At 37.3% G+C, this 15728-nt stretch overlaps 1 protein-coding gene across 5 annotated transcripts in view; it reads left to right on the top strand.

The window, feature by feature from the left end:
- The window catches only part of NEXN (nexilin F-actin binding protein), a 68462-nt gene that overhangs the window by 44149 nt on the left and 8585 nt on the right, over positions 1-15728 (top strand). For 2 of the 5 annotated variants that reach the window (XM_066268830.1, XM_066268831.1), the window contains exons 2-9: positions 1416-1494; positions 2998-3189; positions 3386-3464; positions 3549-3697; positions 8718-8759; positions 9912-10091; positions 10191-10367; positions 14132-14320. In XM_066268830.1, coding sequence (XP_066124927.1) covers positions 1468-1494; positions 2998-3189; positions 3386-3464; positions 3549-3697; positions 8718-8759; positions 9912-10091; positions 10191-10367; positions 14132-14320 — 1035 coding nt within the window. In that variant the 5' untranslated portion in view covers positions 1416-1467. The remainder of the gene's footprint in view (positions 1-1415; positions 1495-2997; positions 3190-3385; positions 3465-3548; positions 3698-8717; positions 8760-9911; positions 10092-10190; positions 10368-14131; positions 14321-15728) is intronic. The other 3 variants (XM_066268834.1, XM_066268835.1, XM_066268833.1) reach the window with 2 other exon arrangements.

The raw sequence follows: 15728 nt of genomic DNA, 5'->3' as shown, positions 1-15728 counted from the left end.
CCCACCAGGGGCGACGCTCTGCCCACCAGGGGGCGATGCTCTGCCCATCCTGGGCGTCGCCATGTTGCGACCAGAGCCACTCTAGCGCCTGGGGCAGAGGCCACAGAGCCATCCCCAGCGCCCGGGCCATCTTTGCTCCAATGGAGCCTTGGCTGCGGGAGGGGAAGAGAGAGACAGAGAGGAAAGCGCGGCGGAGGGGTGGAGAAGCAAATGGGCGCTTCTCCTGTGTGCCCTGGCCGGGAATCGAACCCGGGTCCTCCGCACGCTAGGCCGACGCTCTACCACTGAGCCAACCGGCCAGGGCAGAATTGATTTTTTTAAAAAGCAAAGTCCAGCCTGACCAGGTGGTGGCACTGTGGATAGAGCATTGGCCTGGGATGCTGAGGAACCAGTTTTAAAACTATAAATTCACTGGCTTGAGCATAGGATCATAGACATGACCCCATGATTGCTGGCTTGAGCCCTAAGGTCACTGGTTTGAAGCTCAAGGTCATCACTGATTTGAGCTCAAGGTCACTGGCTTGAGCAAGGGGTCACTGGCTCAGCTGGAGCCCCCTGGTCAAGACACATAGGAGAAAGCAATCAGTGAACAACTGAAGTGCCACAACTATGAGTTGATGCTCATCTCTCTCCCTTCCCGTCTGTCTGTCCCTGTCAGTCCCTATTTCTCTCTCTCTCTCTCTCTCTCACGCACACACTAAAAAAATAAAAATTAAAAAATAAATAAAAAATCGAAGTCCAATTGTATTCTGTGTCTAAGAGATGTACGTGCATATGAAGACAAAGATAAGTTGAAAATTAATGGCTAGAAAATTATATGCCATGAAAACCAAGCTAAAGAAGGTTGATGGGGTTATTTTAATATTAGGTAAATTCAAGGGAATGAGGTAAAAAGAGGGAAATTTCATACTGATGGAAAAGTCAATTCAAACAGAAGAAATTACAATCATAATATATATGTACTTAAAAGAGTTCAGAATTACATGAGATAGAAATGACAGAATTAGAAGAACAGACAATTCCACATAGCTGAAGACTGATAAAACTAAACAGAAAAAAAGGTAAGGACAAAGAAATTTAAATAACACAGTCAACCACCTTGACCTGGTTGATATTTATAGAATAATACACCTAATAACTACAGAATACAGATTCTTTGCAAGTGAACTAGATATTTTCACAAAGCTTTTTTTTTTGGATCATAAACTTACAAAGGTCTTTCAATACCAGGCATCTTGTACCTTCTGTACCCTAAATCTTGGGAAAAGAAGCTGAGGGTTATTAGTTTAGTACTTGCCTGAATAATGTCAGTATTTCTTAAAGAGCAATTAACATGCTATTATTGTTCACAAACATGCATAGCACATTTTACAAATTAAGTCATTAAAAATTGTTATTCAATACTATTTTTTCAGGTGCAAAAATATACAAAGCTTCATAATCACCCCAAGACCACACAGAGCAAACATGAATGATATTTCTCAAAAGGCTGAGGTAAGTCTCAAAAGTAAAAATAATGGGAGACTAAGGAAGTGGGGGGAGATATATATTCAGTGGGATACTTGAATCTATGTAAACACAAATTAAAATCATAACTAAAAAAATAATGGGAGAAACACAGGGTTGACTGTAGAAACATAAGGAAACATAAGGTAGAAAGGGCAATTGTTTAGTGGAAAGGTCATCTTGAGAAGTTCATAGTAACATAGTGTCAAGATAAATAACATAAGAAGAAGTAAAATTCATAGGCTGGTCTTGGGCCCTGCATTTTCACTTGGGTTCTAATCTAGAAATCATGATTACTAAATTTGCGAATGATAGTGAAATGGACATGATGGGCGGTATCTTGAATAGAATTTTAATATCTTGGCAAGTCTTAGAAGTAACTTTTTTCCATTGAAAAATGATTCGATGTATATACTCTTAGGAAGGAGCGTACTTCCCTCTCAGGGGAGGTTCCTTTTAAGCGCATCCTCCAGTAGCTACAATACAACTTCTCTTAGCCATTTTCTGCAGTTATTGAGAGTTGTCATAAGAGCTCACCCCCAAATTTGGTGACACCCCAAAATTATAAACGTTAAAAAACCTTAAATGCCCAGAGACACCCTACATGAATAAAATACTGTAAAGGCTGGGTATGCCCAGATTAATTAAGCAATTTGCCGTTATTACTAGGAGAAAGGGTTTGGTGTTCTGAGGCACTGAAGCTTTATTTACTGAAACTCCTTTGAGAGATCAGCATAATTTTCAAAAATGATGAGAATAATTTGCTTTCCAGGTTTTACACTGGAGGAAAATTTTTTCTCCAGTCTTTTACCAGATTCTTCCTTTTTTTGCCATTTGGGAATTTTCCTCTTAGAGCTCATCCTACTTGGAATGACGCAGATTTCTCACACGTTTTTAATGTTGGTGTGTGGAAGTTCTGGCAGCGCAGCGCAGCAGTAACAATATAAGTCACTGCTTGTGCACGACTGTGGCACATCTCAGCCGCAAGTGAGAAATAAAGGACTGGCCCTCTGTTTTGCTCAGATCCGATATGAAAACAAGCAAGGACATTAATATGTGAATTGGGCTTTAAACTTGAAAGCCTAACTTTTGCTTTATTTTCAACTTCGTCTACTTTATTGAAATTAGTCTTGGTATTTTTTTAAGCAAGTGATGGGTGTAGGATGCTAAAAATACAGGTCGTTTTAAATTAGAATCCAGTATTTGATTTTTATATTTCACTAGGGTGCAGCTTCAGGGAAATGCATGTACAAAATGGAAGTTCCAGACTATATATTAATATATTTACTCTTGTATTTTCTATAATTTTCTTTTTGAGCTTAGATTTCAGAAAGTAGTCAGATTCTAATCGTTCAAATAAAGATTTCAAACTCATTTACATTTTTTGTTTCCACAAGTATTTCTTGTATTGCTTATTCTGATCTATCTTTACCTAATTTCTTCCTATCTTATTTTTTAAAACTTTCTTCTCTTTATTTTCTTCTAACGAAGATTCTGCTTTCTTCATCTAAACCTGTACCAAAAACCTATGTGCCAAAACTTGGCAAAGGTGATGTAAAGGATAAGTTTGAAGCCATGCAGAGGGCCAGGGAAGAAAGAAATCAAAGGAGATCTAGAGATGAAAAGCAAAGAAGAAAAGAACAATATATTAGAGAGAGAGAATGGAACAGGAGAAAGCAGGAGGTTATTTTATTTTCTTTTATTCCTGTATAAATACTTTCACTTTTTAAATTTACATTTTATTATTCACATTAACCGTGTTTCATATTAACTATAATTAAAATAATTTTCTGTATTTAAAAACTAATTTCAAACTCTGTGTATGATGTGTTTAGTCTAAATTTGTGACATGTTTATATTAATTTATTTAACCATCTAGATTAAAGACATGCTTGCTTCTGACGATGAGGAAGAGGTATCTTCTAGAATAGAAAAAGCTTATGTTCCGAAGCTAACAGGTAAGAAATTTGAAGGGTAAACTGTAAATGAAATTGCAAAAATGAAAAACGGCAAAATACCAAGCATGTTTCATATATTCTTAGGAACTGTTAAAGGTAAATTTGCTGAAATGGAGAAACAAAGACAAGAGGAAGAAAGGAAGAGAACAGAGGAGGAACGAAAACGCAGAATTGAGCAGGATATGTTAGAAAAGAGGAAGATACAACGGGAATTAGCAAAAAGGGCTGAGCAGGTATACACTAAATATTAAGTTGGTATTTGTTTCAGAAACTAATTTGACAGTTTAAAACTAATCATTATGTTGCCTCATTAAAATATTTTAACATAAAATGAACTATTACATAGCAGCTAACTTGAAAACAAGATCTTAAGCACAAATATTTAATATCAAATGTCCAGAAGGATAAGGGCAGAATGTGCCTATTTTAAGGTTGAATACGGAGATGACTTTTGTTATATACCATCTTATCATTATACCCACATTCCTTACACTGTCCACATTGCTTACTTTTCTTAACATGTTCCAGGATTTTATAAAGATGTAAGGCAATTTCACATATAAACTGTCCACAAGCACATTAATAAAATACTGATCTTTTACTTATTTTTTCAAACTTTTTTCTAATTCTTAAAAAATTTATTGATTGATTTTAAAGAGGAAGGAGAGAGAGAGAGAGGAAGAGAAATATGCATTTGCTCCACTCTTTATGCATTCATTACTTGAGTTGTGTATGTGCACTGACCAGGGATTAAACCCACAACCTTGGCCTAACCAACTGAGCTACCCGGCTAGGGCCTAAATGCTGGTCATTTAATAGCAATTAAAAAAACTTGGTTATTGTCAAATACTAAGGCATAATTTATGTATCTTTCTACACAAGATTTTGAAACCACTTAAATCACATTTTATTTAGTGATGGTATTATTAGCTAGTTTAATTTTATTTTAAATTGGGGATGGTAATAGGAGAGGGGAACAAATGTGTGACAGCCATTTCCTTTATATAACTGATGCCCATAGCCACAGAAGACAAATTAGAATTAAGGTACTGTATTATTACTGTAATTTATATAGTTTCTTAATGAACTTTGAATTCCCATATATTTTAGCTCAGAGCATGAGAACAAAGAGGCTGGTAAGTATTTTTGAAATACACAAGAATCTGATATAATAATTTCCAGAAAAAGCTAATCTGTTAAATATTAATGATTCTAATGACACAGAAACTTGCATTTCTAATAGTCATAATTATATTTTAAATAAAGAACTGATTGATTCACAAAAATTTAACATATTGATATTTATTTTATATTATAAATAATCTGTAGTCATAGAGTTGAAAAGATGACAGAAAATAGTTATGTTGTTTATGCACTTTGACCTGATCTACATTGGAAGATCAAAAGAGATGATTAATGTTTTGAGATTTATGAGATAATAATGGTATTTATCTCCTAGAGTTACAAATAAGATTTTGCGAGTTAATAAATGCAAGGCATTTAGAACAGTGTCTGGTACAAAGTAAGTGAGCTGTAAAGACTTAATGTTTCACCTAAATAATAATACATATACGTAGATAAAATGCTGTGGAACCATTTTAATTTACCCTCTTTCTCTCATCAATATTTTAACAACTGTTGTAACATAGCATCTTCACAGTATATTGTTTTTTTAAAAAACATTTTAATTGCAAGATTGTACTTGGCTTTTCTTTCTATTTTTCTTTTGCTTACTCTTTAAGGTCTTAAACCTATTTGCTATGCTCCTTCTAGCTTCTGCTGCCTTTCTAAAATGAAAAGTGACAAAGAAAGCAAAGCGTATGCCATACTTGCATGTCAAAGAGATGTAATTACCCAGACTTTGCAAATAACCACTTGTATGGTACCAATAACCACTTGCATGGTGGCAAATAATGACATATGCCAGACATGTTATAGACTTAGTTAAAAAAGCCTATATTTTATGACTATGTACTCTTTACCTGAGGAAAGGATGGTATATACTTCTGCCACCTCAAGTTGTCAAAGATTAGTATATCTTTTGCAACAAAATTTCAGAAGGGAATAAAATTATAATTATTATAAATTCTAAAGATAAAATATACAACTATATGCAATTTTATTTATCATATAAATTATAAAATCAGGTAATGAAATTATAATAAAATATATAATTAAAATACACGGTGTTTGGCAGCAAATAGTGGGTATGCATACGGGCTAAGTCTACATTTTCTAAATCTGCTGGCCTTTTTCAAAAAGCACTGATTACTCACTAGACTTTAAGACCTATAACAACCGTAGGCACTGAATATATAGATAGTGATTTCTCAAAGAAAAACTATGTGGATGTTGGAAGAAGTGAGTGTGAACATACTAAAAACATAGGATACTCAGAGAGAGATGAAAATAAAACATAATCATGACAAAGAACCACTTTAGTAACCCTTGATACTACATAGCAGGGTGCCATAGAATCTTGGTTAATGACATTTTGGCCTATTAAATTATTTCAGAATATTTAGGTAGAACAAAATAAACTATTAATAGCAATTTAATTTTGCAAATATAAGGTCTAATTTTAAATCCTAATTAAGTACATTTTCTGCTGGAATCTAATAAAATTATCTTTGAATATAAGAAGTAGCCAAGAAGAGTCTTAACATTTGCTTGAAAAATCCACTTGTGCCAAGTTCATATTTAAGAAGGCTATATATAGAAGGGGTTCCTGAATTTAAGAGGGTGGCTGAGTAAAATTCTTCCCTATATTCTCAATGTCAGGCTTCCCATCATATCTCCTAGAACTTTTTATTGAGAGGTTAATGTTATTTGTAGAGGAATTGTTAACATCCTTTGGAAGGGAAATAATTTTGTAGTTATTTTATTATAGATCCACTTTTTTTTTTTAGTGAGAGAGAGAGAGGAAGGGAGAGAGATGAGAAGCATCAAATCGTAGTAGTTGTGGCACTTTAGTTGTTCATTGATTGTTTTCTCATATGTGCCTTGACCAAGGGCTCCAGATGAGCCAGTGACCCCTTGCTCAAGCCAGCGACCTTAGGCTCAAGCTAGCGACCTTGGGCTCAAGCTAGTGACCATGGGGTCATGTCTATGTTCCCACACCCAAGCCAGCGACCCCACACTCAAGCTGGTGAGCCTGCACTCAAGCCAGTAACCTCAGGGTCCCAGGTTGATACTCTGTCCACTGTTTCGAACCTGGGTCTTCTGTGTCCCAGTCCTATGCTCTGTCCACTGTTCCACTACCTTGTCAGGCTAAATTATCAATATTTTCTTAGTATAATACATTATTCAGTATAACCTTCACCCAGCAAATTAGTGTGCTAAATAATTCTGTAACAAAGCAAATTATTCTGAACAAAACTATTAAAAATAAACTTAAAATATAAAATAAATTTATTTAAATAACTTGTTCAGAATACTTATTTTTCAAGAAATTTGGTATCTTTTTAAATTTATTTTATTTATTTATTCATTTTTATTAGAGAGAGAGGAGAGAGAGAGAGAAAGGAAAGAGATAGAGAAAACAGAGGGAGGAGCAGGAAGCATCAACTCCCATATGTGCCTTGACCAGGCAAGCTTGGGGTTTCGAACCAGCGACCTCAGCGTTCCAGCTCAATGCTTTACCCAGTGCGCCAACACAGGTCAGGCAAAATTTGGTATCTTAATAAAATGTATTATTTCTTCCTTGACAGAGAATATAGACAAATGAGATGATGTCAGAACAGACGTAGCCAGCCGTTCCTAGAATGAACCAAGGTACAACAGAATTCCCCTTAGGCTGCGTGAGAAACACACTACTTCCAGGCTTGTTCGTTGGTGTTAAAAATCAAATTAAAACAATAAACAATCTGGCCTGACCAGGCAGTGGCACAGTGGATAGAGCATAGGACTGGGACACAGAAGACCCAGGTTCGAAACCCCGAGGTCACTGGCTTGATTGCAGGCTCATCCAGCTTGAGCATGGGCACACCAGCTTGAGTGCGGGGTCGGTGGCTTGAGCATGGGATCATAGACATGACTCCATGGTTGCTTGCTTGAGCCCAAAGGTCGCTGGCTTGAGCAAGGGGTCAATGGCTTGGCTGGAGGCACCCTGTCAAGGCACATTTGAGAAAGCAATCAATGAACAACTAAGGTGCTGCAACGAAGACTTGATGCTTCTCATCTCTCTCCCTTCCTTTCTGTCTATCCCTATCTGTACCTCTCTCTGTCTCTCTTTCTCTCTGCAACAAAAAAATAAATAATCTGAATGTTCATTTTCTAACTTTTCCCTCATTGCTTATGTTTCCTTTTCCTGAGATCTCAAACATTGCATTATTTAAATCACCTATCTTCTCAAATTTCTCATTTTGTTCTTTTACGTTAGCCTGCCCTTCAAGCTAATATTGATGTGTCTTATTGAGTAATGGCCAAATTGAACTCCCTGTTTTTGAATGAGGGCCTTCTTTACCAAGATTTGGTCAAAATATAAACAAGTACAACTTCCAGAATTTTTTTCCTTTTCTAAGCTAGCCATGTGAAAGCCTACCATTTTTACTGTATTTCATTGCATCAGTTATATATATATATATTTATAATTTTTTATTTTTTTTTATTTTATTTATTCATTTTTAGAGAGGACAGAGAGAGACAGGGAGAGAGAGAGGGAGAGGGAGAGACAGAGAGGGAGAGAGGGGAGAGGAGCTGGAAGCATCAACTCCCATATGTGCCTTGACCAGGCAAGCCCAGGGTTTTGAACCGGCGACCTCAGCATTTCCAGGTCGATGCTTTATCCACTGCGCCACCACAGGTCAGGCTATCATCAGTTATATTTTTGACATATATTTCTATTATAAAATACTGTTATCATGTTATTTGATTGCTAATGATAGCAGAGACAGAAAATGGAGAAATGTTTCTGTACCTCAGTTTAAGTGGATAATTTAATTAATTGCTGCTTATGTAAGCTCACTGGCAGGTCATAATAGTTTGGAAGGGTCAATTATCCAAATTCCAGAATTACAAAGGTAGGCTTTATTTTAATTTTTTCTTCCTCTACTGTTCTCTAGATCTTGATATCAAAATGCAAAAACCAATATGAGATTTAATCTCCATTTAAAGGGATATAATTGGCTTATTTGAAACAATATAAAAGTATTTCAATTATTATAAATTGAAAATTTATTTTTCCATTATATGTTTAAAAGCAAAAACCAGAAATCCGATGTAATGTAATGATATGAAATTCTCATTCAATAGATTGAGGACATAAACAATACGGGAACTGAATCAGCATCAGAGGTAAATGGACACTTACTTTAATGGAACAGTCACCTAAAATTATTTGATTCACAAATCATCTTTTAATTAAAATTTAAAAATTCTTTTTTTATAAATACAGCTACAACAAAAAGGACAAAAATAATTTGCAAAGCAAGACGATATTTTTGCACTTTCGAACACTATAGCTTAGTGTTTTTAAAGAAAAGTATGCTTTTATTTTCATGGTTAGAGACATGTCTCACTTTGAGATAGATATACACATATCTTGAACTGTGGCTAATAGGTGAGATTGTGCAAAACTAACAGTTTTAAAAGGCAGTTTTCTTCTCATCACTTGTCTTCTTCCCTCAGAGTTCCTGATAGTTTGTTTTGGTTATCATACACTAGTAGAGATTGAAGAATTATCTATTACCATGAAGAAATCTTTAACAGTCACAAAAAATTTCAGTTTTTTATCTAACAGAAAATTAAAAATAAATCAATCTGATGGTGTGCCTAAAACTACAGCTTCATAAATTGGAAGCAATTTTATTTTAGGGGCATGTGTTACACATTATAGCTCTTCACTTTAATTTTGAAAAAGTTCAGAGGCAACAACAGATTATATAATAGAGCCAATACATTAAAATATATTTAAGAATGTTTTAATAGCATCAAATGCTAAAGAGTTTTGTTTATAATATAAAAGTGTTTTATAAATCACTTGGCAATACTGTTTTATTTTTCTCACTAAGTATTAGTTTTACTAAGTATTTTAAAACTTGCATGGAGAGAAAAATCATATGGAGAAACTTTCTTTGTATTTTTAAGTTGAATCCATCCACCATCAAATTGATTTAGAATATACTCACAGGCCTGTCGTAAGCATTAGTGCATAGATAGCTAAATTCAGATAATGTCATGGGGTTTTATTCAAACAACTGTATTAACACCATCTTGTAGGGAAAAAGCTAATCCTTGAACCTTGTCAGCAGTAGATTTGCATGAAATTAACTCATAATGTACAGTGACTTTACAAATTTAATAGAAATCTGTAAAAAATATATAAATTTTTGTTCTTCATAACATTGATGGCAATGTAATAAAATTCACCAATGATGGAGGTAAAGTGCCACGAAACCTAAATTTTAATTATGAATAAATATGCTAATCGTCTATTTTGTAAATTAGGAAGGAGATGATTCACTACTTATAACAGTGGTACCTGTCAAATCACACAAAACATCTGGAAAAATAAAGAATTTTGAGGATCTAGAAAAAGAAAGGGTCAAGTATGAAGACGATAAAGGACTAAGATATGAAGAACAACAACGATCTCTCAAGGAAGCAAAGTGTCTTTCACTGGTCATGGTAATGTTTTTTTTTTTTTTATGGAACAAAAAGCAGTTGAGTTGGTTAGCAGCATTTCCCTTTATGATTAAAAGACGGGTTCTCATAATGTTTTCTTAGGATGATGGACTCGATAACGAGGCAAAAAACCCATCAGTTTCTCCTGGAAAACTGAAGCTAACTTTTGAGGAATTAGAGAGACAAAGACAAGAAATCCGAAGGAAGCAAGCTGAAGAAGAAGCAAGACAACGTTTAGAAGAAGAGAAGCGTGCATTTGAAGAAGCAAGGCGGCAAATGGTAAAACCTGTAGACACACACATATATTACACATTTATATATGTAATGAGATTATGCGCAATGTATAATTATGTACGTTTATATGTTTTAATATATAAATAATAAATAGCATGTAATTTATAATAGGTAATATAAATTATATTATAATATATAAATATTATATATAAAACATTTAATATTTGGGAAGGTAGCTGGCTTTAGGTAAGGTTCATTCCTATGACTTCCAAGAGATTTTCTATATAAAAAGGCCTGATTTTGAAACCATATACATATTCCAAATATAATATGTATCCATATTATTTTTTAATTTTCATTCCAGGACATTTTCTCTGATACCCTTTACATTTTTGGGTTTTTTATTTTTTTTAATTTTTCTGAAGTTGGAAATGGGGAGGCAGTCAGACAGACTTTTGCATGTGCCCGACCGGGATCCACCCAGCATGCCCACCAGGGGGCAATGCTCTGCCAATCTGGGGCGCCGCTCTGTTGCAACCAAAGCCATTCTATCGCCTGAGGCAAAGGCCATGGAGCCATCCTCAGTGCCCGGGCCAACTTTGCTCCAATGGAGCCTTGGCTGCGGGAGGGGAAGAGAGAGACAGAGAGGAAGGAGAGGGGGAGGAGTGGAGAAGCAGATGGGCGCTCCTCCTGTGTGCCCTGGCTGGGAATCGAACCCGGGACTCCTGTACGCCAGGCTGATGCTCTACCACTGAGCCAACTGGCTAGGGCACATTTTTGTTTTTATAAATTGTTATAAATATGCAAAATAATTACTCAATGAATCTGGTTTATTTTCACCTGTTAGTTCATCCTGCAGTGAATTCAGTGGCGGGGTCAGCACTTTCCTGTCTACTCAGAAGTGTACGCTTAGTTTCATCCAGTTTTTCAAATGTTTGAACATATCAAAATAAGTTTACTATGGAATAAACAGTTTGCTATATAAGATACATATGTATGTGTGTATATATGTGTGTGTATGTGTGTGTGTTTGTATACATGTACATAGTGTAATGGTTAAGAAAGTGGATTTTGGGGGGAAAAAAGTGGATTTTAGAGGCAGATTGTCCAGATTCAGATATCTACCATTAAAATGTGTAACCATGGACAAGTTATTTATAAAATTATGAAAATAATTGTGCCTACTTCTTATTTGTTAAAAGAGTTAATACAGAAAGCAGTCAAAGAAATGTCTGGCATATAGGAAGTGCATTTAAAATGTTAACTATCGCCTGACCAGGCGGTGGCGCAGTGGATAAAGTGTAGGACTGGGATGTGGAAGACCCAGGTTCGAGACACAGGTTCGAGACCCCGTGGTCGCCAGCTTGAGCTTATCAAGTTTGAGCAAAGCTCACCAGCTTGAGCCCAAGGTCGCTGGCTTGAGCAAGGGGTCACTCGGTCTGCTGTAGCCCCTTGGTCAAGGCACATATGAGAAATCAATCAATGAACAACTAAAAAGCTGCAATGAAGAATTGATGTTTCTCATCTCTCTCCCTTCCTATCTGTCCCTCTCCCTGACTCTGTCTCTCCCACAAAAATATGTTAACTATTATTATTATTATATTAATAGATTTATCAACAAAAAATAAAATTGAAAAAACACTGATTCCATATTTCATGATAGAAATTTAAAAATGGCCTGACCAGGCAGTGTGGCAGTGGATAGAGCAATGGACTGGGATTCAGAGGACCCAGGTTGGAATCCCTGTGGTCTCTGGCTTGATCCCAAAGGTTACTGACTTGAGAAAGGGGTCACTCGCTCTACTGGAGCCCCTCCCCCCCCCCGTCAAAGCACATATGAGAAAGCAATTAATGAACAACTAAGGTGCTACAAGGAAGAATTGATACTTCTCATCTCTTTCCTTCCTGTCTGTCTATCCCTATCTGTCCCTCTCTCTGCCTTTCTCTGTCCCTGTCCTCTCGCAAAAAAAAAAAAAAAAAGAATTTAAAACTAGACATTGATAATTTTTTAAAGCTTTAAGAATTTCTTGATCAACTTTAATGATGTTCTAAGGACTATATCTCTGAAAGTTTTAATTTTCTAGACATTTGTTTGAAAATGTCATAACTATTGGGTAATCATTGTTGCATAACAACTATACCTACTATATTTTATTAGGTATAGTTGCATACCTACTATATTTTATTAATTTAATTTAGGTTTTCATTGATTATAGAGAAAGAGAGAAACATTGATTTGTTGTTCCACTTATTTATGTATCTATCGGTAGATTCTTATATTTGCCCTGTCTGGGGATCGAACCTGTAATCTTGGCCTATTGGGACTACGCTTTAACCAACTGAGCAATCTCGCTAGGGCCAGTACCTACACATTTTAGATATCACTGGTGGTCAATTTAGTAAACTGAAATAGAAATATCATCAATCAAATCATAAAATTTAATGTCTAGGCTGGTTGGCTCAGTGGTAGAGCGTCGGCCTGGCGTGCAGGAGTCCTGGGTTCGGTTCCCGGCCAGGGCACACAGGAGAAGTGCCCATCTGCTTCTCCACCCCTTCCCCTCTCTTTCCTCTCTGTCTCTCTCTTCCCCTCCCGCAGCCAAGGCTCCATTGGAGTAAAGTTGGCCTGGGCGCTGAGGAAGGCTCTATGGCAAGGGTCCCCAAACTTTTTACACAGGGGGCCAGTTCACTGTCCCTCAGACCGTTGGAGGGCCGGACTATAAAAAAACTATGAACAAATCCCTAAGCACACTGCACATATCTTATTTTAAAGTAAAAAAACAAAACAAGAACAAATACAATATTTAAAATAAAGAACAGGTAAATTTAAATCAACAAACTGACCAGTATTTCAATGGGAACTATGGGCCTGCTTTTGACTAATGAGATGGTCAGTGTCTGGTTCCATATTTGTCACTGCTAGCCGTAACAAGTGATATGACGCGCTTCCGGAGCCCTGACATGTGCGTCCCGCATCACTGTGCTTTGTGGCGCCACCACATACAGTACACAGGATGCATCCTGTGCTCTCTCACTGACCAATGAAAGAGGTGCCCCTTCCGGAAGTGCGGCGGGGGCCGGATAAATGGCCTCAGGGGGCCGGATGTGGCCCGCGGGCCGTAGTTTGGGGATCTCTGCTCTATGGCCTCTGCCTCAGGCGCTAGAATGGCTCTGGTTGCAACAGAGCAACGACCCAGTCGGGCAGAGCATCGCCCCCGGTGGGCATGCCGGGTGGATCCTGGTCGGGTGCCTGCGGGAGTCTATCTGACTCCCTCCCAGTTTCCGACTTCAGAAAAATACAAAAAAAAAAATTTACTATTTAACTAAATTAGAATTTTAATGATAAAATTATAAAATTTGAATTTTATATAAAATAATAATTGATTATATTAGCATAAGGAGAAGTACTATAGTTCATGTAAATGATGAGAACTTTATTTTACTACCAAAGAGACTCTCTGTAGGTATATCTGAACCTCAATTCAAGTATACACACATACATGTGTTACGTTTGTTCTGGAAAAGTTAATGTTTAATAACTCTTAAAGGACCCCTTAACATTTTTAAATGCTTCATCAGATCTATTTAAAAATTTGAATTGCTTAAGTATATATCATATATATTTATTTGAAATTTCTCTAAATTTGAATACTTTATCATATAAGACACTGTAAAAGAGGTGTATTTTGGTCAAGTGTATTAATGGCAAAGAAACATTTCTGTGTGAGGTGGCTGAGTCTGTATCTTGACTGATAATTCATTCCTGTCTTCAATGAATATCAGTTCTAAGTAGTAAGTTGTTTCTTGGTTAGGTAAATGAAGAGGAGGAAAACCAAGACACAGAAAAAAATTTTAAAGGGTACCGCCCTGGTAAACTCAAACTGAGTTTTGAAGAAATGGAAAGACAAAGGAGAGAAGATGAAAAGAGAAAGGTGGAAGAAGAAGCCAGAAGGAGAATAGAGGAAGAAAAGAAGGCATTTGCTGAAGCAAGGAGAAGCATGGTAAGATAGAATGTAATTGGAGAGTGCCATTAGCGTGCATTCAGCTTTTTAGAGTGTGTTAAGGGAAACCATTAAACTCTGGGGAATACTCTATTATTTCTGAACCGTGCCAAGTGTAGGGTTGGCAAATAAGTTTTAAAATCTCCTGTGGCATAACACCTTTCAGTTAAAAGTGTTTGCTTCAATGTAGTGTTGAGAAGTGTCTAATTAAATTGCTGTCTGGCACACAGGGTTGAATGTTGTCTTTTTTGTTGGGAAGGCATGTTTTCCAGAACTAGGTATCTAACAGAGAGTTCCTTACCCCCACCTTTCTCACTCACCTCTCCCTTTCCACATTTCTTCTTTCCTTCTTTCATTTATTTCTTTCTCTCCTTTCAATTTCCATCCCATCCAGTATATAGTAAATGACTAAAGCCATTTAATCACAATCATTTAACTAAAAAATGCTCACCCATCACTTCTGGATATTGCTACCCAACTTAATTCTGTTATACTTCTTGCACCATTTTTTTTTTTTAATTTTTTTTTTCCATTTTTCTGAAGCTGGAAACAGGGAGACAGTCAGACAGACTCCCGCATGCGCCCGACCGGGATCCACCCGGCACGCCCACCATGGGGCGACGCTTTGCCCACCAGGGGGCGATGCTCTGCCCATCCTGGGCGTCGCCATGTTGCGACCAGAGCCACTCTAGCGCCTGAGGCAGAGGCCACAGAGCCATCCCCAGCGCCCGGGCCATCTTTGCTCCAATGGAGCCTTGGCTGCGGGAGGGGAAGAGAGAGACAGAGAGGAAAGCGCGGCGGAGGGGTGGAGAAGCAAATGGGCGCTTCTTCTGTGTGCCCTGGCCGGGAATCGAACCTGGGTCCTCCGCACGCTAGGCCGACGCTCTACCGCTGAGCCAACCGGCCAGGGCTTCTTGCACCATTTTTAATGTTTGTAAAATGTAGTGTTCTGATAAACTTTATTTTCAAGAAAAGCTGACATGAAAATACTACATCTCTTTTATTAACATTTGAAAAATGTAACTTTTATTATGAACATGTACTATTTATCTGTTTTTCCCCCCGAAGTTAGAAACAGTGAGGCAGTCAGATTCCTGCATGCACCCAACCGTGATACACCCGGCATGCCCACCAGGGGGTGATGCTCAGCCTATCTGAGGCGTTGCTCTCCTGCAACCGGAGCTATTCTAGTGTCTGAGGTGGAGGCCATGGAGCCATCCTCAGCGTCCAGGCCAGCTTTGCTCCATTGGAGCCTTGGCTGCAGGAGGGGAATAGATAGAATGTAGAAGGGAAAGGGTGGAGAAGCAGATGGGCACTTCTCCTGTGTATCCTGGCTGAGATTCAAACCTGGGACTTCCACACGCCAGGCTGACGCTCTACTGCTGAGCCAACTGGCCAGAGCCTAGTA

Source organism: Saccopteryx bilineata, chromosome 3 (assembly GCF_036850765.1).
Source record: "Saccopteryx bilineata isolate mSacBil1 chromosome 3, mSacBil1_pri_phased_curated, whole genome shotgun sequence".
Taxonomy (NCBI): Eukaryota; Metazoa; Chordata; class Mammalia; order Chiroptera; family Emballonuridae; genus Saccopteryx; species Saccopteryx bilineata.
Note: the sequence above shows the minus strand (reverse complement) of the source record. Positions and strands in the feature narration are given on the sequence as shown.